General features: G+C 53.4%; 1 protein-coding gene across 1 annotated transcript; it reads left to right on the top strand.

Moving 5' to 3' along the window:
* Positions 1-773: 773 nt before the first annotated feature.
* Positions 774-23366, top strand: Bpifb4 (BPI fold containing family B member 4). Its single transcript, XM_048347453.1, has 16 exons — positions 774-888; positions 1703-1765; positions 2414-2936; positions 4298-4402; positions 5076-5219; positions 7751-7814; positions 8135-8195; positions 9044-9135; positions 10842-11045; positions 12693-12746; positions 14936-15106; positions 16180-16247; positions 19061-19103; positions 19281-19344; positions 21843-21919; positions 23343-23366. The coding sequence occupies exons 1-16, from the start codon at positions 774-776 to the stop codon at positions 23364-23366; spliced, it is 1872 nt and encodes a 623-aa protein (XP_048203410.1).
* The last annotated feature ends 1488 nt before the right edge of the window (positions 23367-24854 follow it).

The raw sequence follows: 24854 nt of genomic DNA on the forward strand, positions 1-24854 counted from the left end.
AGAGCATGAATGGGTGGGTAGATGGATGACAGATGGGAGAGTGAGAGGATGGATGAATGGGAGGATAAATAGATGAGCACATGGATGGGTGCATGATAGGTGAATAGATGAGTAGATCCTGGGACAGTTTCCATCAAACTTGCCAGCTAATAGTTTGCCATTCATGCTGGAATTTCCATAACTCTTCTCCTTGCCTAAGGCTCAATTTGTAAATTCTACCATAGATTACCAGACATCGAGGCTTTGGGACAGTTTGCGTAACGAGTCTACTTTGTGTCACCAGATTTGCTTCCATTCGAAATATTCAAAAGGTGCTATCAGGAATTCTGACATTGCTGGGTGCTGGTGACTCACCTAGCAACATAGGAGGCTGAGATCTGAGGACTGTGGTTCAAAGCCAACCCTGGGCAGGAAAGTCCATGAAATTCTTATCTCCAATAAACTACTAGAAAAAAACTGGAAGTGGTGCTGTGGCTCAAGTGGTAGAGCACTAGCTTTGAGCCAAAGAAACTCAAGGACAGTGCCCAGGACCTGAGTTCAAGTTCCGAAGCCAGCACACACAAAAAACAGATCCTGACATAGTCCAGAATTCTGGACTGTATTAGAATTCTCTACGTGACCCTAGTCCATTTCCCCCTGTGCCTGGGCCTTAGTTCTGCTTTGACACTGGGCTGAGAATCCCCCAACCGTGCCTGCTGGCCAAGGCGCTGGCCCCTGGCCACAGCCATGCAGAATGCTGTCTTCTCAGCAGGGAGCAGGGAAGCAGTACCAGCATGTGGATGGCGTGGTTTGTGGCTGTTCTGTTTGCTGCAAGTGTGTGTGTTGTCCACACACAACAACCCAAGACAAACACGGTCCTCAGAGTTACCAAAGATGTGCTGAGCAATGGTGAGTTCACATCTGAAGGGGGTGGTGTGGGGTGGGGAGGGTGGGTCGATCAGTTCCCAAATACTGTGGATCCACCTCGGCTAGATTCCATATTTAGTGGCAAGGTGACTTCTCCCCTTTGGGTCTTAGTTTCTCCCACCCCCGCCCCTGACCTTTTTTTGGGGGGGGGGGCATCATTCCTGGGCACTTCCGGAACACCCGGGGAGCAGGCTGGAGGCTTGAGGCCATAGGAAGCAGAGGTTAGGAACTTGAGGTTCAAGTCTTGACTGGCTGACTTGTCTTCTTGGAAGATTCCAATGACCCATGGCGGCCAGCACAGTTCCAGGAGCACAGAGGCCATCAGATGCGGGGCAGCCTTTCTTCCTGCCTCCCATCCTGAGGTCCTCACTTCCTTGCTGGGTGGTGAAGTCTCTCCCGGCCCCACCCTTGCCTGGGGCTAGAGTGAGGGCAAAATGAAGATTTCTCTCCAGTGTCTTCACCTGGCCTTGGTGTCTCTATTCAGAAACAGACAGGGAGCCATGAAGTAGGCCCTGACTGTCTTCCAGCAATTGCTAATGCCTGGGGAAGTAGATGTTCTAAAGCCATAAAGTGAGGAACCGCAGGAGAGGAGGGAGAGTAACAAAGAAAAGTCTGCCAAGGTTTGGCTGATGGGTGTGAACCATCTCTTGTCCACAACTATGGGTTAGATGGTGTGGACCGAGAAAGATCTGCCTTTGACTGGGGGTGGGAAGTGAGCCCTCGCCTGCACCCCCGGGTCTGGCTATGTTTCAGGGTGGAGGACAGGGAGGTCCTGACAGATTCCCCCCCTCCACAGCCATCTCCGGCACGATGCAGCAGAGCGATGCTTTCCGCGCGGCCCTGAGGGAGGTCCCCATGGGTAAAGCCCGCGGTGATGGTGGCGGGCCTCTCCTGGGGGGGCTGCTTGGTGGAAGTGGAGGTGGAGGTGGTGGGGGAGGAGGGCTTCTCGGGGGCCTGCTTGGTGGTGGAGAAGGAGGGGGTGGTGGTGACCTGTTGGGTGGAGGCTTACTTGGCGGTGGCGGCAGTAGTGGCGGGGGCCTGCTGGGGGGCAGTGGGGGGCTGCTGGGTGGTGGTGGCAGCCGTGATGAGGATCTGCTAGGAGGTGGTGGAGGTCTGCTAGGAGGTGGCGGTGGCAGCCATGGTGGGGGGCTGCTGGGAGGCGGTGGGGGGCTGCTGGGTGGTGGTAGCCATGGTGGGGGGCTGCTAGGGGGTGGTGGGGGGCTGCTGGGTGGCGGCAGTGGTGGCCATGGTGGGGGGCTGCTGGGGGGCAGTGGGGGGCTGCTGGGTGGCAGTGGTAGCCGCGATGAGGGGCTGCTGGGTGGCGGTGGTGGTAGCCATGGTGGGGGACTTCTGGGGGGCGGTGGGGGGCTGCTGGGTGGTGGTAGTGGTGGCCACGGTGGGGGGCTGCTGGGTGGCGGCGGTGGTGGCGGGGGGCTGCTGGGCGGCGGTCTCTTGGGCGGTGGCCGACACCACTACAATGACTACAGACGCGCTGAATTCCCCCGAGGTGTTGGTGGTGTACCTTACAACGACTTCCATATTCGAGAACCTCCCCCCAGATATACCAATGGCAGACAGCTCGGTGGTAATTACAAATACGGTCACATTGAGGCCAACGACAACAAGGCCCAGCTGGGGGGCAAATACCGCTACGGGGAGATCCTGGAGTCCGATGGCAGCATCCGGGACCTCCGGGGTGACCAGGACTACCGCTATGCCCAGAACGCCTATGGCGGCCGCAGGGACTACGGGCGGTACAGGTCCGCGGAGGGCCCCAGGCGTCGCCGGCGAGACCTGCGGCAACAGCTGCGGCCCGGGGAGCTCCCGCCCGGTGTGGCCACCGGAGCGCTGGGCCCTGGAGGCTTGCTAGGCACCGGGGGCATGCTGGCCACAGATGGCATCCTGTCGGGCCAAGGCGGTCTGCTGGGCGGAGGCGGCCTTCTGGGCGATGGAGGACTTCTCGGAGGAGGGGGTGTTCTCGGGGTGCTCGGCGAAGGCGGCATCCTGAGCACTGTGCAGGGAATTACCGGGTAAGCAAGGGCTGGGCTGGGCCTGGGGGTGAAGGGGCCCACAAACTGGGGACATCACTCCTGGAGGCTTCTAGGGACAGGTGGCCCTCCCTTGAAGTGACTTTAGCTCCAGTGCCGGTGGCTCACAGCTATGATCCTAGCTACCTGAGGCTGAGATCTGAGGGTCACAGATCAAAGCCAGCCAGGGCAGGAAAGTCTGTGAGACTCTTACTTTCAGTGATCACCAGACTCAAAATGGTAGAGCACTAGCCTTGAGCAAAAGAGCTCAGGGACAGCGCCCAGTCCCTGAGTTCAAGGCCTATGAATGACCGCCCCCCTCAAAAAAAAAAAAGGGACTTTAGCACTCTCTAAAGAGGCCCCTGTGGCATGGTTTGGATTCTTGGCTCATTCTTTCCATCTCTCTGGGTCTCAGTCTTAAGAAGCCCAAGGGTTTCCATTATGCTACATACATAGATTACCATAAAATTTCCTATGTTATATGAGAATCTATTATGACTATTATCTCATTTCAACCATGCCCAACCATAGTTGTTTAACTCATCAACTATGATGCACTCTTATTATTGTGTTGGCATTGGGGACAGAGCTAGTGGTCAGTGGAAGACACAGTTTGTCCTGAGGAGCTTGGGGCTGGTGGACGAGGCCTGGATCAAGGGAGAAGTCAGCCCTCCAGTCACCGGTGGGGGGAATGTGCGAAATGGGGGAGGTTGAGTAGCTCCCTGCTGGAGGTGTCATTGATGGGTGAAGGCTGTAGGTGGGACCCAGGTGGAGACACAGAGACAAGCAAGTGGGGGGGGGGGGGGAGGCGGGCTGCACATCTCAGCAGAGAAAAAAGATTTGAAGGAACTGGGCACCAGTGGCTTATCTTTATAATACCAGCTACTCATGAGGCTGAGATCTGAGGATCCTGGTTTAAAAGTAATGTTGGGCAGGAAAGTCCATGAGACTCTTACTTCCAATTAACCAGCAGCAACAACAACAACAACAACAACAACAAAAAAGTGGGAAATAGAACTGTGGCTCAAGTGGTAGAATGCTAGCCTTGAGCAAAAGAAGCTCAGGAACAGGGCCTAGGCCCTGAGTTCAAGCTCCAGGGCCTGCAACTCCACCCCCTGCCCCCCGCCCCCCAAAAAAAAGAAAAAAGAGGATTTAGAAGGAAATATGTAAAAATGCAAACAGTGGGTCTTGGGCAGTATGTTGATGCCATGTTCTGCCTTTAACCTCTGTGGATTCCACACTGGGCATAGAGCCAGGACTCACGGGAGTCTGATGGAAAGATGAGGAGCAGAGAAGGGGCAAGAGGGAGGCCCTTGGGGTGAGCGGGTGGCAGCGGCCGCCGGCTCACCCCTCTCCACCCACAGGCTGCGCATCGTGGAGCTGACCCTGCCTCGGGTGTCTGTGCGGCTCCTGCCTGGCGTGGGTGTCTACCTGAGTCTGTATACCCGTGTGGCCATCAATGGGAAGAGGTGGGGGCCTTTTACTCTTCAGGGGGTCCCGGCCACTCTGTATTCTCCCCTCCTCCCTAGAGCAAACAGCCTTCCCTCTCAAGGCTTGGGGTCTGCATCTGCAGTTCAAGAACCAGGAAGACTCAGTGTCCCCACCCCAAGTCCGTCTTGGGACCCTGTCAGCAGAGCAGACAGGCTCAGGGGCAGCTTGGGTTCTGTCCCTGATTCTTCCAAATGTGTGGCCTGACAGCCATCTCCCAATGTCACTGAGCCTTGGTGGCTGGGGGTTCTCTTCTGGGCAGTGGGGGCTACAGGCAGGTCTCCTGTAGCACCTGCTGTGTGATGATGATGATGATGATGATGATGATGATGATGATGATGATGATGATGATGATGATGATGGTTGACTGTTATAGATTTGTTCTCAGGGATCGGGATCAGGCTATGTCTATAAGCTAGGTGCCTGGCTGGTTACCTTGGAAACCAGTCTCTACAGACCCATCTCAGCCTTCGCAGCTTTCCTAGGCAGAGAGGAAGAGAGATTTCCCCACGGGTGCCTACGCTCTAGATGAACAAGGGGTCTGACAGATGGCAGAAAAGAGTTGGGCCCCAGCCTGAGGTGCCAGGCAGGTCTGTGCCCAGCGGCTGAGGCATAGCCCATCATCTCCGTGCCTGGCCCCTCGGTCTCCTGCAGTCTCATTGGCTTCCTGGACATCGCAGTGGAGGTGAACATCACAGCCAAGGTCCGGCTGACCATGGACCGCGCGGGCTACCCGAGGCTGGTCATCGAGCGCTGCGACACCCTGCTGGGGGGTATCAAGGTCAAGCTTCTACGGGGGTGAGCACCAGCTGGCCGCGGGGGGCTTGGGGGAGGGACAGTGGAGGGTCCCTGGCAAGCACAATGCCTCCTGTTTCTGCTGTGGCCCCAAGGGCTCAAGGGGCAGTGGTGACCCACGCCGGACCATCCCCTCTTCCTGTGGCTCTGGTCTGGTCCACTTGCTTATTAGGAATTTAAGACCTGGGCCTTTGAGGCGGGGATGTGGGTGTTAGCCAGCCTCGTGTGGAAAAGGCCTTGGTCTACACGCTCAGGCATATACTGGATTGAAACCTCAGCTTCACTATTCTTTGCTATGTGGCTTTGGACAATTTTGTTGCCCTTTCTGAGCCTCTGAGCCTCCTGTGAAATGAAGGCAAATTCTTCCTCCCCTCTTCCCACCCTTAAGAACTGAGGGAATGAATGCAAAGCTGCCAGAGTGGAGTCTGACAATTGTAAAAGTTTAGGGAAAGGTGTCTAGCATCAGTTGTGTGTCCATCAATGCCCAGATCATGGAGACATTTCTCAGCTGGGTCTATGCCATGTATGCTAGGGCAGAGGTCAGTGTTTTCTGGTCTTCTCTAAGCAGCTGAGACCATGCCCTCTGTCTAGAGGGCTTTCAGGACAGTGGGCCTTGCCCAATACAGGTGGTGGCCTTGCATTCTTCCTCTTCCTCCCCTGACCTCTATCCAGGGAGGCCCTTCTCCAGTCTCTGCCTTTGAGACCTCTTGTCTCTCTCGTCCCCCTCCTCTCTTGTCCTTGGCCCAATCCTCCAGCCTCATCTCAACTTCAGGGGAAGAAAACCTCACCGGTGACTGGGACTCCATTCTTTCAAATTCTTGTGGGTGTCATTTGGTCTTTGATTCAGCTTCAAGTTGGGCAGGGAAAGGAAAATGAGGCCCCAGGGTCCCAAACTAGAAATCGCAGACTCTTAAATTCACTAGGAACCGTATTTGGTAATGCATGGTTCCAAAGCATAAAACGAACCAGGCACTGGTGGCTCATGCCTGTAATTCTAGCTATTCAGGAGGCTGAGATCTGGAACATCATGGTTCTAAAGTCAGCTTGGGAAAAGAAAGGTCTGCCAGACTACATCTCCAAAATAACCAGCAAAAAGCTGAGATGGAGGCATGGTTCAAGTGCTAGAGTGCCAGATAAGTGAGCACCAGGCACTAACTTCAAGCAATAGTACTGAAAGGAGCAGGGGAGAGTGAGTTCTTTCTTTGCCATCTCTTCTGCTCCCTGTCCACCAAGCTCATCCTGATTCATAGCTCCCTAAGTCTCCTTCTGATTTCTTTGTTCACATAAAGCAAACCTGGGAGTAGACCATCACACCTCTCTCTCTCTCTCTCTCTCTCTCCCTCTCTCTTTTCTAGGATTTGTACTCAAGCCCTCTCACTTGCTAGCCGGTGCTCTACCACTTGAGCCACATTCCCACTTCTTCCCGCTCCCCCATACCACTGCCTTTTTGAACAAATACACCCCTGCTCTAAACAATGCTGTACTTTGCTTCTTTCTCTGGATTTTCTAAACTTCAAATATGTCCTTGTGGCTTAACTTTTTATAGCAGCATGCCATTCCATTGCTTAGATGAGCCATTACTTTTTTTTTTTTGTCAACCCGTTATTGTTGGGCAAGTCCTGCTGTGACAATGAACAATCTTTTAAAGATGTCATTGCACACAGGCACAGTGTAATGACAATTTCAAAGGAGGGGGGGATCTGTGCCCTGAATATACACAGTCATATGGCAATCTGTCCGCAGCGTGCACACACACACACACACACACACACACTCACCATGCCCACAGGCCATGCACAACCCAGTGTGTGCATTGCCCGTCATGCAAGGAGAACTGGAGCCAGGGTGGATCAGCCCCCCTTAAGACGAATCCTCTTTTAAAAAGAGGACCACAAACGTATATGGTAAGATGTGGGGACACATTCTTACTAGGACTTTACCTCAAGCAACTCTGCTTTGTCAGCCTGGCACCCAGCAGGGAGCCAGGGCCGGGGGAGCTCCGTAGGGGGAGGGGGATGGTTTTTAAGCAAGAGGAGAGAGTGCAGCCCGGACGCTTAAGTGCTGGGCTGGCCAAACCTCTCTCTGAATTCTTGGTTTCCGGTGTGTCCATTGGCCCGTCGGTGTATTGAGTCTGTGCATTGATCGGAGATCCACCTCCTCCTTTGCTAACAGGTTCTGAGAGGTGGTTCACGGCCCGACCTCAGCTTCCTTGCCTGTAAAATGAGTTATATCCCCTGGTCTCCCTGCCCCCGGGGGACAGGAAGGTGGCTGCAGCAGATGGCGCTGTTCAGGGGGACTTGGCAGCAACCAGTCAGCAACATCTCCACCCCCATCCCCTGCCCCCAGCCTGCAGGACCCGTCAGCAGCTTTTGATCATTGAATGAGTGAATGAATGAGTGAATGAATGAATGCTTTTTTTTTTTGGCTGGTGGTCTGTCCTGGCAGGTCCAGGGGGAGGAGGGTACTGTGCCTGGGTCTGGCACTGGGGTGAGGACAACCCCTCTGTGGCCCCCACCCTGTCCCTCTCTCTTTAGCCTTCTCCCCAACCTCGTGGACAACCTTGTCAACCGAGTCCTGGCCAACGTCCTCCCTGACCTGGTAAGAACAGGCGGGTGGGGCACCGGCTCTCCCAGACCAGGGGACCCCGTCCCCTGGGGGGCCCCCAGGAGATCTGGAAGTCTGGCACATGCTTGGGGGTTGGGGAGGACCCCTGGAGACCCGGAGGGGACTGATGAGTTTCAGAGAAGGAGGAGAGCATGAACTCTGGAGCTCTGGCCAGTCCCAGCAGGCTCTTCCTAGCGCGCAGCAGGTGGCATCATCTCCCCAATGAATCTGTTTTCCCATCTGAGAGCACCCCCCCCCACCCGCACACAGGCCGGCCAGGCCCCTCACCACAGCTCCACACCCTCTTCCCACAGCTCTGCCCCATCGTGGACGTGGTGCTGGGGCTTGTCAACGACCAGCTGGGTCTTGTGGACTGTAAGTGCCCCCACAGGGTGGCATGTCACCTGCATCTGCTGATGTCCCCATCCCAGGGGATACAGTGGGGATGCGGGGAGAGGGCCCAAAGTGGGCAGAGGCAGGCCTCTTGCCTCTGGTCCTCCCCACCCCACCCCCCCGCCCACCTTTCGTCTTCCCACCACACCCCAGGGAAGAGCTCCCACCTGGGCTTGGAGGCTCCACCCAGGACTGCAGGGGGCGGAGCCTGCTGGTCCCCTAGTCTGTAAAATCAAGTCACAAAAGGATAGGAGAGTGAGAACGCATAATCAGAGCCAGGCTGCAAACCACAGCTAGTCCTAGGCTTCTGAGCCAACATTCCTGAAAGCAAAGCTACCCTGTACGGACAGTGGTGCAGCTTGTACACTGTGGATTTCCCAGCCCCTCCTTTCCAGTAACAATGCCACCCCAAGTTGTGCTGTTCTTACTCTCTGTAGCCACTCAGGGCTCAGAGGCCAACTTAAGAATGTCTTTCCCAGACAGCAAAACTCTCCTTTTCTCACCAAGAGAGAAAAGGCCTGTACCACCTCGTGGAGCCCTGAACATCTTCGAGCTGTACTTCCCTTCATAGCTTATGAATTTCATCAGCATCCAGGAACTCACGCTCCCACGCACACACCAATCATAGAGTCCACGAGGTTACATGAAACCTGTTTTACAGAGGAAACTGAGGTCCAGAGACATCCAGTGATCTGCCTGAGGCCACACAGCAAGGAGGAAGCTGGAGCTGGACCCTGCTTGTCTCCCCTCCCCTTCCCCAGCACCAGGAGGAGGGAGGGTGTCCCGTGAGGGTGGGAAGGCTGCCCCGTGACCCTCCCCTCTGCTTGCAGCTCTGGTTCCGCTGGGGATCTTGGGGAGCGTGCAGTACACCTTCTCCAGCCTCCCGCTGGTGACCGGGGAATTCCTGGAGCTGGACCTCAACGTGAGTGCCTACCTGCCGGGCTTGTCTCCATCCTGGACGGGGGGCAGGAGTGATGAGGGGGCAGCACTTTAACTCATCTGGTTCCCCCCCACACCTGCCAGTGATCACATGGGGGATGGAGACACAGAGAGGAATCACCGCTTGTCCAAGGCCACAGAGATGGTGAATGTGGAGCTGGGGTCTGGAGCCAGGCAATCCGGCTTCCGGCAGCCAGAGCTGCCACCCCAGGCCGGGGTATGGGGAGGAAGAGCTGACCACAGGCCCCAACCACCAGCCGCCTGTGATTTTCACCAAGTCCAGATGGCAGCATTTGCTTAAATGCCCCCCCACGGCCAAGTTCAAGTTCCCAAGGCCAGCCACATCACTGAATGTGAACAGTTAGAGGTGTGGAATGGCGGTGGTAGGAGCTAGTGTGAGATCTAGAATCTGTCCCTAAGAGCACCAGTGCCCAGATACAGGGGCCCACCCAGGGACCCACCTGGACAGGTGCCTGTGTGTACGTGTACACACACACGTGTGCACTGCGGGCCTCCTATTATGTGCCAGGCCCTGGCTAGGTACCAGAGGTGCACAAAAATGAGCAAGACAAAGTCTCCACCTGGATGGAGAGAACTTGCCATCTTTTAAGGGATGGGCCTTAAAGAATCCTTCAGATATGCAGGGAGTTACAGACCCGGTGCCGCATGGAGTGGAGGTGGAGGAGGACTGACTGGAAGGGATGACACAGGAGAGGGACCAGCAGGAGAGAGGAGGGGTTGGGAGTGATCTGAGGAATGTCCTTAAGGTGGGAGTGTTGCTGTGGCCCAAGCACTGAGCACTGAGGCCCTGGTGGCTGGGCCTCAGGGGAAGGGCAGGAGCAGGGGGCTCAGTGAGGCTGGAGAGGTGCATGGGGTGTGTCGCACGGTGGCTGCTGAGAGGACATTGGTCTTTGGAGAGGGGATTTGCTGGTGTGTATTGAGCACGTGATAGGCCTGAGCATTTGTGCTGTATTGAAGATCTCTGTGTGCCGGGGTTCTGGAGGCTCACGCCAATAATCCTAGCTACTCAGGAGGCTGAAGATTTGAAGATCAAGGTTTGAAGCCAGCCCAGGCAGGAAAGTCCATGAGACCTTTATTATTTTGGGGGGGGGGGGGTAGGGTGGGGGAGCACTGTTCTGGACCTTGAACTCTGAGCCTGGGCACTGTCCTTAAACTCCTTTTGCTTAAGACTAATGCTCTACCATTTGAGCCACAGCAACACTTCTGGTTTTCTGGTGATTAATTGGAGATGAGTCTTGCAGACTTCTCTGCTGGGACTTGTACTCCTCAGATCTCAACCTTGCTAGGATTACAGGCATGAGCCAGCAGCACCCAGCTCCAAAAGCTGCAAGTAGACCTGTGGCTCAAGTGGTAAAGCTCTACCTTTGAGTCAACAAACCTCAAGGACAGTGCCCAGGCCCTGAGTTCAAGTCCTAGGATCAGCACAGAAGGAAAGATCTCTGTGTATGCGTGAACCTGTAACCCTAAGTGATTGTAGGGTAGAGACCCCAAGAGGTCTCCTCATCCCCAGCCAGAGAACAGTTGGGGCCATAGCATCTGAGACCTCTACGTCTCCCAAACTGACACCCCTGAGGTTGAGCCAGGCAGGAGGCCCTGAGGTCGGTCTGTGACCCTCAGCCCTCCCTTTTCCTTCTTGTCCTTCTTGTCCTGCCCTCTCCACTGCTGCAGACTCTGGTGGGGGAGGCGGGAGGCGAGCTCATCGACTACCCCCTGGGCCGGCCAGCTGTGTCCAACCGGCCAATGATGCCAGAGCTGCCCCCAATGGGCGACAACACCAACTCCCAGCTGGCCATCTCTGCCAACTTCCTGGGCTCCGTGTTGACCATGCTGCAGAAGCAGGGTGCCCTGGACATCGACATCACGGATGGGATGGTGAGTGCGGGACCCCAGCAGCCAGCCAGCCCCTGTCATCGTCCTGGGCGGTGGCCTCAGGGGAACTGTGGACAGATGGCCACTGCGGCCTCGGTCCAGTTCCTGGCGGGTACCTGACACCCGCGTTTCCCAGAGCTGGTGCTTCGAGTTGGTGTGGCTCATATGTGGGGTACCACGGTTCCCAGGGAGGAAACTACCCTCTGCGGATCACTCAGCCAACCATCCATCTATCTATTCATTACCCATCTGTCCATCCGCTGTTCACTCATGGAGTCATCCATTCATCCACTCACTCATCTACCCAGCATCCATCCATCCATCCATCCTCCGTTCATCCATCATCCAGTATCCATCTGTCTATCCATCCATTCTGTGTGTTGGACAATTTCAGACATTTTCCCCAGTATTAGGGATTGAATTTAAGCCTCACAAAAGTGTTCTACCATTTAAGCCATGCCCCATGCTCTGTGTGTGTGTGTGTATGTGTGTGTGTGTGTGTGTGTGTGTGTGTGTGTGTGTGCATGCGCATGCGCACCAGTACTGTGGTTTAAATTTAAGGTCGTACACTCTTTTTTTCACTCAAGGCTGATATTCTACCACTTGAGCTACACCTCCGCTTCTGGCCATAGAATCTCTCAGATTATTTTTTTCCCCTGGCTCAGATCTCAGCTTACTGAGTGAGTAGCTAGGATTATATAGGCAGGAGCCACTGGTGCCCGGCTACCCTTTTGTTTTTGTCTTTCAGTTGGGATTTCAAGCTAATCTTTTCCCAGGTTGGCCTTGAACTTGGTCCTCCTGCTTTAGCTTCCTGAGTAGCTGGAAGCCTAGTCCTGTGCCAGCACGCCCAGCCCTACAATGTTAGCGCTAAGGGATCAGGACCCATGGCTGGAGCCGTCCACAGTCAGGTCCGGGTGGGAGCTGACAGCCTTGCTGCATCCGACTGCACAGACTCACGGCTGCCTCTCTCTGTCAAGTGTGCTGTCTTCCCATCTTCTGGCACCTTAAGAACGAGTGGATTTGAGCAGGGCTCTTGTGGCTCACACTTGTAATCCTAGCTACTCAGGAAACTGAGGCCTGAGGATCACAGTTCAAAGCCAGTCCCCGAGATTCTTGTCTCCAATTAACTACCCAAAATGCTGGAAGTGGAACTGTCCCGCAAGTGGTAGAGCACTAGCCCTGTGCAAAAGAGCTCAGGGACAGGGCCCAGGCCCTAAGTTCAAGCCCAGGACCAACACATACACGCACACACACACAGAGTGAGGCGATCTGGAGTAAATAACAATAAAGGCAGTTCAGAGACAGGCAGAGGTCAAGCATTAGTGAGACACTGGGTGACGCAAATGGACTTGACCATGCTTGCTTTCCTTTAAAAAAAAGAATGACCATTTGAGAAAATAAAGATGTGGGCCTTGCCTCCTGTTCTTTAAATCATGCCTGTGGTGGGCACACGTGTCTGACCCTATCCTCTTAGCCACGAAACTGCCACATGGGCTACACCATGGCTGCTGTTGGGAAACGGGGCTTCCCGAGGGACATTTCAGGGAGAGAAGATACTGTCTGAGCTGTTGGCTGTCTTTGCATGGGGTCAGCAAGTCCTGCCTGTCGCTGTCACCCGGTACTCACAGACCCTTTGTCCTTGCCCCACAGTTTGAAGAGCTCCCTCCACTCACCACATCCACGCTGGGGGCCCTGATTCCCAAGGTACGTAAGTAAACCTGGGAGGCAGGGGCGGGGCTTGTGTTCAGCCATTCTCTCTTCATCTAACTGCCCCCAGCAACCCTGTGTAAAGGGAGCCGCTCAGCATTCAAGTAGCTATCCCCCTGGTGGGCAGTGACAAAGGCCAGTAGGCAGCCTCCCCACCCCCACGAGGGGACACACGGAGGGGAGGGCTGAGGTGGACACAGCTTGACCTGTGGCCATGAGCCTACCTGCTCGGGTCTAATCCTGACCTGGATACTTCTCCCCTGTGTGATTTTTGACAAACGTCCTAACATCTCTGAGCCTTCGTCTCCTCATGCCAAACAAACAAACAAACAAACAAACAAAAAACTCATACAAAGCCCTATTCTACAAGTACAGGTTGCCACCCTGGGGAGAGGGATACGGCAGGTAAAGATGCCCACACAGGCACAGGGGAGCTCTGAGGTCTTTGGAGATGACAGGCATGGCTCAGTATATCCCAGACATGTTGCCACAGGCAAATGACCTGCGTGTCTGAGCCTCAGTTCCCATCTGGAAAATGGGTACAAAGTGCTCACTCTACAGGGCAGCTGTGGGCCTGGAATCTGGAACCCAGGCCCAGAGCAGATATTCCGCAAATGTTTACCACTATTATTGTTGGTGATTACACTAAAATAAAAGCATTGAGTATGCTCCTGTCCAAGGAGTGGAAATATACAGACGGAGCCAAGGCCTTTCCTATCACAAGCCTGGCTCCCTGCCCACTACCCTGCAACCCGCAGCAAAGAGCTGCGTGTGTAGGAAGTGCTATGCGGGACTAAGGCTGCTGTAATCTGCTCTGTCGCTTTCCTCACGCCCTAATTCAAGGAGCAGAAAAGGAACCACAGTAGGGTGTGAGCCCACCCCCAACACACACACACACACACACACACACACACACACACAGTTTGAGACCAAGCTCATCTAGTGGTCACTATCGCCCCCATGCGGTTAAAAGCAAGAATGGCAGAAACTCTAGTCTCCAGTATGAGAAAGGAGCAGCTGGGGGCCAGGAAGGGGTATGTGTATGGAGGGGGAAACCTTTTTATCCCAGGATCTCTTCCTTATTGGATCACTTCCTGTGCACAGGGCATTTTACAGCTTAGGATCTTCTATAATCTTCTCTTTCCTTTGGTTCTCACCTTCCTCTCACGGGGCTAGGAGGGACCAGAACCCCATTGACAAATGAGGAAACAAGTGGCCAGAGGCCAGTCTTGGGGCTGTTGGGCTGAACGGGAGGCCTGTGTTCTGGAGACCCAGGTTGAGTGGAGGCTTGGGTGATGTGAGGTTGGGGTGGGACTTCCCTGGTACCCTGTGGTACCAGACTGCAGGGCAAGGTGCCTGGGGTGGGGTGGGGGAGAACCTCACCGCAAAGGCTGGGAAAGTGCATGATCTAGTTTGGAGAGTTGGGACCCCAAGGCCAATCCTGAGAAACATCTCTAAGATCCCATCCCCTATGAAGAGCCGATGCATCTAACCGGGCTTGCTGAAAGCCAACCTTTCAACCAAGGGTGAATCTGGAGAATGATCGGATGGCTAAATAGTTACTGAATTGCCCAATTGCTTGCCCAGGATTTCAGCTTGCCTATGTGTGAGAAAAAATCATCTTCTTCTTAGGGCCTGGCCTACCCAAGCAGAATTTCAGTTACAAGGTTCCCAAAGAAATCGCTTCTTTGGTTCCCTTTAAAGCTAATTTTGTGGTTTTGTGCACCTGTGTTCATCTGGTATATTTAAGAAGAATATTTATTAAAATTAATCCTTTTTGTAAACCACTTGTTTGGTAAATAGGGGAAACTGGTCTTTTGAAGGGCACACTGACCTCTTAGCGTATTCGGCTTTGGAGATCCCCTTTGTAGGAAGGGCTCACCCGGGCTCCTCACCCGGGCCCCAGAGGGACCTGGTGAGTCAGGTGACATGTCAGCTTGGACCTTCTCTCTGCCTTTCACTGTGCGGTGTGCGAGGTGTGGGCTTTCTTGTCCCATTTGAGGGCTGAGCAAGCACAGCCCTCAGTCCACCCCATAGCAGGCCACCCATACGGAGCGATACTTTGGGAGCTGGAGGTTTCCAGTGGCAGAGCCCTGGGCTCTGTGGTTGGAGGTTGGCTGACCACTGCCCCTCCCAGGAACCACCTATTGCCCAGAGCCCCGCCCACCAGCTGGTGCTGCCCACAGGTGTTCCAGCAATACCCCGAGTCCTGCCCACTCACCATCAGGATCCAGGTGCCCAACCCACCGTCGGTGACGCTACAGAAGGACAAGGCGCTGGTGCAGGTGTTTGCCACTTCTGAGGTCATAGTTTCCCAGCCCAACGACGTGGAGACCACCATCTGCCTCATTGATGTGGTAAGTGGGGGCCGGGAAGTGGCGGCAGTGATAAGATGGGGTATAAGGCTCCTCACCTGTCAGCTTTCTTCAGTTCTAGGCTGTGTCCTTCAATGCTGGCAGAGCAGCCCATGGTTGTTTGTTCATTTGTTGGGAAATATGTAGTAGGCACTCTGTGTGAGAAGCTGGAGAACAAGGAATAACAGCATGCAGAGCCTGCTCTTGTCCCTGGTTCCTAGAAGGGGACCTGCACACCAGTTCCTACAGAAGAATCCTATTTTCCTTATGTTCTTCATTAACACACAGGAATAGCAGATAGCTACGGGGGTCCATAGTACCTCATAATACCCTAGGGGCAGGGCCCTGACTTCCCAGACCCAAGGCTGGACCCAGTCTGACATTAATGCAGCTACAAAGAAGCCTCATTTCCTTGCTTCCTAATCTTCTCTATTGTCGCTTCTTTCTTGCCTCCGGACCTGACATTCTCATCCACTTTTTCATCTGACACATGCCTTCAGTCCTCTGTTCAAACACAGCATCTTGGGTCCCTGCCACAGACACCATGGGCCCTTGGTCTTTTCCATGGTGATAATTATTGCCATCACTAATTTGTTGGGAGTATATTTTTGTTTTCACAAAGCCAGCTTTTTATTCTATTTCATCTGATTTGTTAGGTGAGGCTCAAGGGAACAAAAAGGGATTTTGTTAACAACAAAGCCCCTGCTTAAAGGGAAGAATGCATCTGGGCCCCACCCTTGGGGGAAGAGCAGTTATGATTGACAGTAGTGTTGCCCAATCCAAACTGCAATGACTCATCTGAAGCAAATTTCATAGGTTGAGAGCTGCCCCTCCCCTCTCTGAGGGACTTGGTTTATGTTCCCTGGGGCCCTGTGGCATTTGTGCCTGAGAAATGTTCATTCAGCCTTGCTGTTATCTACTTGCAAGTGTGGTGGCTATGTCTTTCTCCTCCAGAGGGAAACCTACATGCTGAATGGGTCTCACACTCATTGGAGAAACAGGGAAGGAACAGAACCCTGTCCTGTTTAGGGCTAATGGTATGATGGCATACTGTCTCACTCCCGTTTTCCACCCAGAATACAGACCTCTTGGCTTCATTTTCTGTGGAAGGGGACAAGCTCAAGATCGATGCCAAGCTGGACAAGTGAGTGAGCTTCCTGCCCTGAGTTCCTGCTCCTCAGAAAAGCTAACGTGGCCCTGCTGAGGCCGGTGCTGGCTCGTCACCAGGGATGGACTGGGCCATCACAGGGGGGAAACAAGAGGCTGTAAAGGTGAACAGGGCAGGGATCTGCCAGGCCGAGAAGCCATGAACTAACAGGGCCACCCAAGTTCATCAAGAAGCGGGCACTGAGGCACATAGCTGCTCTGCGCCTTTTATCCGTGGGTAGCACCCTCACCAAGGGCCAGTGAACCAGGGCCATTTTAAAGCAAGGCCCTAGAGAGGTGGATTTACTTCCTTGAGGTCACACGGCAGAAAACGGCTGGCAGATGTGTGTGGCTTGTTACAGGCGCTGGCCCTGGGGCTCGGCAACAGGAGGTCAGACCCTTGATGTGAACCACTGACTGATGCTGCCCAATGACTTCCCTTCTAAGCCTCAGTTTTCCCATCTGGAAATGGGGACAGTAGTCTCCACTTCATAAGATCCATAAAAACAAGCCTAGCATGGTAACAAACATCCCAAATCCTAGCACTTGGGAGGCTGAGGCAGGAGGATTGGGAGTTGGAGGCTAGCCTGGGCTATGTAGTGAGACCCTGTCTCAACAAACAAACAGATCAAAAACTGTTGGGGCTGGGGATATAGCCTAGTGGCAAGAGTGCCTGCCTCGGTATACCCGAGGCCCTAGGTTCGATTCCCCAGCACCACATATACAGAAAACGGCCAGAAGTGGCGCTGTGGCTCAAGTGGCAGAGTGCTAGCCTTGAGCGGGAAGAAGCCAGGGACAGTGCTCAGGCCCTGAGTCCAAGGCCCAGGACTGGCCAAAAAAAAAAAAAAAAAACAAAAAAAAAAAAACAAAAAAACTGTTAGTTACTGATACCTTCTTTGTGGAAGGCACTGAGCTAGGTCTAAGGTGGCTTCATTTAATTCTTCACATCAGCTACCAAAAATAGCTCCGTCATTTATCCTACTTCAAGAGTAATGGGATCCCATGTAAAACTTTCAGGATGTGCTTAGATCATTGTAAAAATAGTGGGTTTTTTTTTCCATTTTGAATTCAGGGCCTTGTGCTTGCTAGCACTTAAGACAACCCCCCCCAACCCTTTTTACTTTCATTATTTTTTGAGTAGGGTCTCCTGTTATACCTGGGCTGCCCTGGACTATGACCCTCCTCCTATTTATATTCCCTGCTTCACAGAGATGGCAAGGGTATGCTACTGCAGCTAGCTTTTTATTGGTTGAGATGCAGTCTCAATAATCTTTTTTTTTTTTTTTTTTTGCTTAGGCTAGCCTTGAACCATGATCTTTCTGATCCATGCCTTTCAAGTGATGGGATTTCAGGTGTGAGCCACTGTGTCTGGCTAAGTTTTTCTTTTTTTTTTTTTTTTTTTTTTTTTTTTTGCCAGTCCTGGGCCTTGCACTCAGGGCCTGAGCACTGTCCCTGGCTTCTTTTTGCTCAAGGATAGCACTCTGCCACTTGAGCCACAGCGCCACTTCCAGCCATTTTCTATATATGTGGTGCTGGGGAATCAAACCCAGGGCTTCATGTATACGAGGCGAGCACTTTACCACTAGGCCATATCCCCAGCCCCTGGCTAAGTTTTTCTTTTAACAACAAATATATATATGTATATATATATATATATATATATGCACATGTATATATGTGTGTATGTATATATGTATGTATGTCTGTGTGTGTGTGTGTGTGTGTGTGTGTATACACACATACATACATTGCCTGCCAATCCTAGGGCTTGCACTCGGGGCCTGACCACTGTTCCTGGCTTCTTTTTGCTCAAGGCTAGCATACTACCACTTGAGCCACAGTGCCACTTCTGGCTTTTTCTGTGTATGTGGTGCTGAAGAATGGAACCCAGGGCTCTGTGCATGCTAGGCAAGCACTCTACTGCTAAGCCACATTCCCAGTCCCACAAGTGTTTTATAAGCCTAACAATAGGGAATGCTGATCAGATGGTGCTAGTCAAGCCAGCCAGTCTCTATGCAGAAGTGCCCAGGCCAACGCCTGGATGAGGAAAGGAGGGTCACTGTGGGGAAAAAATGGGGCTCCAGCAGGGAGAGCAGTGTGGCCGAACTCTGCAGGGAGGGAAAGAAGTTGGGAGTTGTGGAGTAGAGAGGGATGGATGGGTGTAGGTATGGAGGTCAGGAAGGAAGTGGAGAGTTTCCCCTGAGAAGGCTTTGTGTCTCTCTTGCTGGATGCTGACCCAAACCATCAGTGATTTCACCAATAGATTAGTCTGGTCTGATCTCCCAGGTAGGACTGAGGTGAGGTCAGACCTCCTAGGCTGGCCCAGGTTGCAAATCCTGAGTCTCTGCCAGCTTTCACCTCTGGGGTTGTGCCACATTACCTCCAAAGCCTCAGGATGATATCTGTTCCTGGGGTGCTGGGAGGACTCAGTGAGGTCGTGATGATTGCTGTCCATGCAGGGCACCAGCTGCTCACAGTTCCAAGGGTCGTGTGAACCCTTCATTTAGTCCCAGCAGCCACTCGCCCTACAGATGAGGAAACCAAGGCCTAGAGAGGAGAAGCGGCTTAGCTAGGCCACACAGCCATAGGTGAAGGCACATGTCATGGTATGCAAAGCTCTTGGCCGGCCTCTACATGGCGTGCTTCTGGTCTGGTCAATGCTTGGCCCGGGAACACCATTTTTATGACCTCCCAGGACAAGAGCCTCCGGAGGCTGTCAGTGGAGGGCTTCGGGTGGCTGGTTCAAACACAAGCACCCTCCGACTCCCAGGCAGTTGCTGCTTCTAATGGACTGCCAATTTTTACCCACAGGACAGACCTCAACCTCAGAACCTCAAATGTGGGCAACTTTGACGTAAGTACCTGCTCAGGGGCCCGGGCTAGCCCCCTGGGCATGGAGCCCAGGATCCTGTGGGGCCGGCTGGGCCCGGCAAGGTTGCAATTTCCAGGCAGTGGGCATCACTGCTGCCAGGTGTGGTTTGACAAAGGGAAGATGGAGAAGCTGAGGCCAGTTCTCTTTTGTCCTCTGCAGGTGTTCATCATGGAAAGACTGGTGGGGAAGATTTTTGACCTGGCCTTTATGCCTGCGATGAATGGTGAGAGTGGGTGCCCACACCTCTCTGGGGACCCGTGGCTGGGGGGACCCAATGACTCCTGGTTTGTTGGGTATGTGGGGTGCGTGACTGTATATCTTCAACAGCAATCTGAGAACTTCAGGTATCGATTTTCCCGGGCCTGGAACTTGAGCCTCATGCTGGCTCAACTTCTTTGATCATAGCTCTGCTCTACCACTTGAGCCATGCCTCCAGCCTGGAGTTTTTTCTAGTAAATTAAGGAATGGAGTCTTGTGGACTTTCTGTCCAGGGCTAGCTTTGAACTTCAATCCTCCAAGTCTTAGCTTCCTGAGTAGCTAGGATTATAGGCCTGACCACCAGGGCTTGGCTAAGGTTTATTGTCTTAAACCATTACAGACAAATGAACAAATTCATTTAAAAGGAATGAATTCATTAAGCCAGACATCAGTGGCTCACTCCTGTTATGTTAGCTACCCAGAAGGCTGAGATCTAAGGATTGCAGTTGGAAGATAACCTGCGTAGAAAAGCCAGTGAGACTTTCATCTCCAATTAACCAGCAAAAAAAAGCTGGAAGTAGAGATATAGCTCAAGTGGTAGAGCACCAGCCTTGAGTGGAAAAGCTAAGGGAGAGTGTTCTGGCCCTGAGATCAAATCCCAGTACCAGCACTAGAAGGGATTTTTTTTTCTTTTAAGATTTCTGGTGGCTCATGCCTGTAATCCTAGCTACTCAGGAGGCTGAGATCTGAGGATTGTGTTTCGAAGCCAGCCCAGGCATAAAAGTGCCTGAGATTCTTCTCTCTAATAAACTACTCCCAAACCAGAAGTGGAGCTATAGCTCAAAGTGGTAGAGCACTAGCCTTGAGCAAAAAAGCTCAAGGACAGTGCCCAGGCCCTGAGTTCAAGCCCCAGGAGCAACAATAAATTCTTTTTTTGTTTTCTTCCAGTCCTGGGGCTTGGACACAGGGCCTGAGCATTGTCCTTGGCTTCTTTTTGCTCAAGGCTAGCACTCTGCCACTTGAGCCACAGCGCCACTTCTGGCCGTTTTCTGTATATGTGGTGCTGGGGAATTGAACCTAGTGGCAAGCACTCTTGCCACTAGGCCATGTCCCCAGCCCCACCACAAATTCTTTTTTTTTTTTTTTTGAGGGTGGTTCTCTCTATGAACCCCAGGCTGACTCAAACTTGTGATCCTCTTTCCTCAGCCATCTAGCTGTTATTAAAGGTGTGAACCACTATACCAGCATTCAAACTTTTTGTTTTGTTTGCTTTGGGGTCTGGGGACTTGAACTCTGGGCTTGATTGCCGCCCAGAGCCTTTGTGCTCAAGATTGGTGCTCTGTCACTTGAGCCACAGCTCTACTTCCTGCTTTTTGTGGTTCTGTTGTTCTGTGTGGCTCACTTCCTGAATGGGGCTGACTAGGCCTTTGTACTCCCAATGCGTTCAGGCGGCTACCTTTAGACTTGGGGTCATCTGGAGAGTGAAGCCCCTCTGGGTCCCAGGACCTCAGCTCCAACCCCTCCCCACCCCGGCTTCAAGGAGGAGAGGGCAAGGAAGGCTGGCAGGGTCCTGCTGACATAATCACGTATGCCAGTCAAATCCCTATGGCAACCTGGATGGCAAACCAGCTATTACTCTGGGACCCATTGCCAGGGGAAATGGGCATTCTATGACTGGGACAAAGAGCTGGTGGCGGGCTGGGAATGTGGCTTAGCAGTAGAGTGCTTGCCTAGCATGCATGAAGCCCTGGGTTCGATTTCTCAGCACCACATACACAGAAAAGGCTGGAAGTGAAGTGGTGCTGCGGCTCAAGTGGCAGAGTGCTAGCCTTGAGTAAAAAAGAAGCTGAACTCAGAGCGTGCGCACTGTCCCTGAGCTCAAGCCCCAGGACTGGCAAACATATATATCCCACATTGGATGCACATTGGATTCACAGGGTGCTTGGATCTCCGCAAAGTCCTGTTGGGGTCAAGAAGTCTGTTTCTATCCTTACCTCCACACCCCCATTCCCCACCCCCCCCCGCTTCCCCATTTGCCCCCTTCCTTTTCTCTTCCTTCCTAATTTCTAGGACTTGAGCCAGTAGCTCAAGAGCAGCCAGTCCCGTGGCGCTCGCATCTTGGGCCACGTGAGCGGCTCTTGCCCTTCACTCAGCATGTCTGTGCTCTGCTCAGTACTGGGCTGAGGGCTCCAGGACACCAAGGACTCAGCCCCTGCCAAGGGGAACAGAGACAGTCTAGGGGTGAAGGCCCAGGCACAGAGCCTTAGTGCTCTGTCATTTCTTTCCTGGAGGAGGCCAGGACTGGGAGGGGGCACCGCTGAGCTGCCCAGGGTCAGCATGTCCCACAGAGAATAGGACAGTGCCTCAGTGAAGGATGGGATTCTCCAGAGAGGCCACAATGATGACTGTAACAGTGTGCTCCAGGCCGGAGAACCTGTGGTGACAGAGGCTCAGAGGCCTCGGGGAAATCGTGACACCTCTTGGCCAGGCTGCCCATACCTGACACTTTTTTTTTCTTTTCAGCTGTGCTGGGTTCTGGGGTCCCTCTCCCCAAAATCCTCAACATTGACTTCAGCAACGCTGACATTGACGTCTTGGAGGTAAGGAAAGAGCCGGGTCTGCATCTCTTCTCTCCCCTTTGCCCTTAACTTTGGCTACTATAAATGGTTAGGCCTGGTGCCAGTGGCTCATGCTTGTCATCCTAGTTACTCAGGAGGCTGAGATATGAGGATCGCAGTTCAAAGCCAGCCAGGGCGGGAAAGTCAATGAGACTCTTATCTCCAATTAGCCACTGGAAAACTAGAAGTGGCGCTGTGGCTCAAAGTGGTACAGCACTAGCCTTGAGTGCAAAAGCTCACAGACAGCACCCAGGCCCCAGAGTTCAAGCCCCACAACTGATCCAAAAAAAAAAAGAAAAAGGAATAAAGGGAAGTTGCAAGAAGTTAGGCAGTTTGGCCACCAGTCTGGCAATCGGCAGAGACAGGATTTGGATGTGGCCATGGGCTCCATGCCCTCATTCTATACCCCAGTGCTCTCCTGACCACCTGACATCTAGACCAAAGCCATGTCTAAAGATAAAACTCCAGAAAGACTGGATTTTGAAAACAGCCAAATATTCTAAGCAATGATTTCTGGGGCACATGCAGAAGACAAGCTATGGCTCAACATGGTAGAGCACTGGCCTTATAAAAAGAGGCCAGGGACTGGGAATGTGGCTTAGTGGTAGTGTTTGCCTAGCAGGCAGGAAGCCCTAGGTTTGATTCAACAGTGCCACATAAACAGGCCAGAAGTGATGCTGTGGGCTCAAGTGGTGGAGTGCTAGCTTTAAGTACAGAGAGGCTCAGGGACAGAGCCCAGGCCCTGAGTTCAAGCCCCAGGACCTGGGGGACGGGGGAGGCTAAAAGGAGGCCAGTCATAGGACTTCACCATGGGGCTGTGTCAAGGGTAAAATGTTTCTCTTGATGCAAAGTGCTTGCACGGGCCCTGGAACACGGTAGGTGTTCTGGAACCCTCCACCACGACCAGTATCACCATAATAAAGCACACTGCCAGGAACATCTTGGTGCCCCAAACTGCCTCTGGGTCTAGAATTAAGTTTCTTGGAACACTCTAGAAATGGAACAGAGGAACCTGTGCAAATTAAACTCAGTGTCCACCTGAACGCCTGTCTCAGTGGCATGGGACCTGGGTTCTTGCTCAGGCACCAGGTCTGGACCTCTGCCTGGGGAAACTTCCCCTCCCCCATCACAGGAGCAGTCAGGGGAGGTGGGCCGGGAGGGCGGGGCTGGGGCAGGCTCAGGGAACCACCTGAGCCCCTGCAGAACCTTCATCTCCCTGTGTGCCACTGGGGAACAAAGGAGGTGTGAAATGGCGCAGACTGCATTGCTGGCTGGCAACACTCACTTCTACAGAGGGGCTGGGAAATCGGAACAAGATTGGTACTCAATGGAGCCAGGCGTGTCTCTGGCCCAGGCTGTAGCCACAGTCCACAGCTCACCTGGTTCTCTGTCCTTGCCCTTTCAGGACCTTCTGGTGCTGAGTGCTTGAGTGACAGAAACAGATGCTGTGAAAAGAAGCCAGAGCCGGCTCAGGAGAGGATCGCCTGGGCCACCATCCTTGGCCTTGAGTCCCTGTAGCCCCTCCCCCATGCACCCTCCTGCCCCCCCCCCCCACAAGGATGCAGCCACTGTGAGGCTGGCAAGCCATGTCACGTCAGTCACGTCACCCACGTCACCCTTGGCCGCTGGAACTGAGCAAGCAGGGCCTGTGCTGATCCCGTGCTGAGCCGCTTAGGCTTCCAATAAAACCTTCCGCTTTGCCCTGCCGTGGTCTGCGGGGTTTTCTTCCTTCCTGGGGTGCTCCCGGGTCCTGGCAGGGAGCTGCATCTGCCTGGAGGGTGGAACATACAAGACTGAAGCACGTCCCGTGCATCCAGGACCCTGAAGACAGATGAGAGGGGACTTCATTGTGCCTCAGTTTCCCTCCTCACTTCCCTAGGTCTCAGGAACACCGAGTGCGAAGCCGTCAGATGTCACACTGTCAGGGGCTCCTCACAGCCTAACTCCTGACTGCCACTGTGATGAGGGGCTGTCCCTTCTCTGTGGTCTTTGGTTGCTCCCTCCTCTCCTAACGCTTGTGTTTGCCCAGGTCCAGAAGAGGGGAAAGGGGCATAAGAAAAACAAAACCCCCAAACAACTCCCTTTTCTTCTGCCCTATTCTCCTGAGAACTCATGTCTGCTGAGTGCTTACAACCTGTTAAGCCCCATGTGGAGACTTGGAAACTCCATGTCATTTAACCGGAAGCACTATGAGTTAGGAATCAGGACGCCCCTGTTTCACAGATGGAGAAACGGAGGCACTAGGCAATGCAGAAAGGGGCTCTGGTCACACAGCTGAGGGTTGGACCTGATGGTTTCGCCCTGAGCTGGTGTTCTAACCACCCAGCACTCAGCTGCTCTGGTCACTTGTAGCTGGGCGGGGGGGGGGGGGGGGCTCCCTAGGCTGCATTTGGCTCCACACTTACAGTTCCCAGAGCACAGCAAAGCACTGAGAACCCCACCTGAAGATCCAGAAGCTTCTGCCACAGTGACAGCCTTATGAATTCTGCCCACATTTCACTAGTGAGAACAAGTCCTGAGAGTCCACCTGAGCTGCCAGGCCAGGGAGGAGAACCAGAAACATCCGTAGCCCTGTGGTGTCTCCCCAGGATATTCTCCTGGGCAAGGAGAAGCTGGGGGCCAGCTGAGGGCCACTTGGCCCTGGCTGCCATATAGATTCTGCAGACACACAAGCCCCCCCCCCCCCCAATCCCTGGGCATCTAAGCTGGTAACACAGAGAAGGAGCAGTGGCCCAGAGAATGTTCAGGAGGCTTCCAGATCAGTCCTCCATAGGTTTGAGCCTGGTTCTAGATAAAGCCCAATTGCTTACCCTCAAGAAGAACAAGATCCTGGCCATGGTGCTGTCTACTCAGAGTCCCCCTTCCCCCCAAGGCTTCTGGATAGCTCATCTGCCAGACGATGCAGGAAACAACAGTG

Source organism: Perognathus longimembris, chromosome 6, assembly GCF_023159225.1.
Source record: "Perognathus longimembris pacificus isolate PPM17 chromosome 6, ASM2315922v1, whole genome shotgun sequence".
Classification (NCBI taxonomy): domain Eukaryota; kingdom Metazoa; phylum Chordata; class Mammalia; order Rodentia; family Heteromyidae; genus Perognathus; species Perognathus longimembris.

Bases quoted from the DNA above. Each gene is read 5' to 3' on its own strand.
- Bpifb4 (XM_048347453.1), top strand. From the start codon at position 774: ATGTGGATGGCGTGGTTTGTGGCTGTTCTGTTTGCTGCAAGTGTGTGT. The intron at 9,136-10,841 runs GTGAGTGCCTAC...CCACTGCTGCAG, and splicing joins TCCTGGAGCTGGACCTCAAC to ACTCTGGTGGGGGAGGCGGG. The intron at 19,104-19,280 runs GTAAGTACCTGC...TGTCCTCTGCAG, and splicing joins CAAATGTGGGCAACTTTGAC to GTGTTCATCATGGAAAGACT.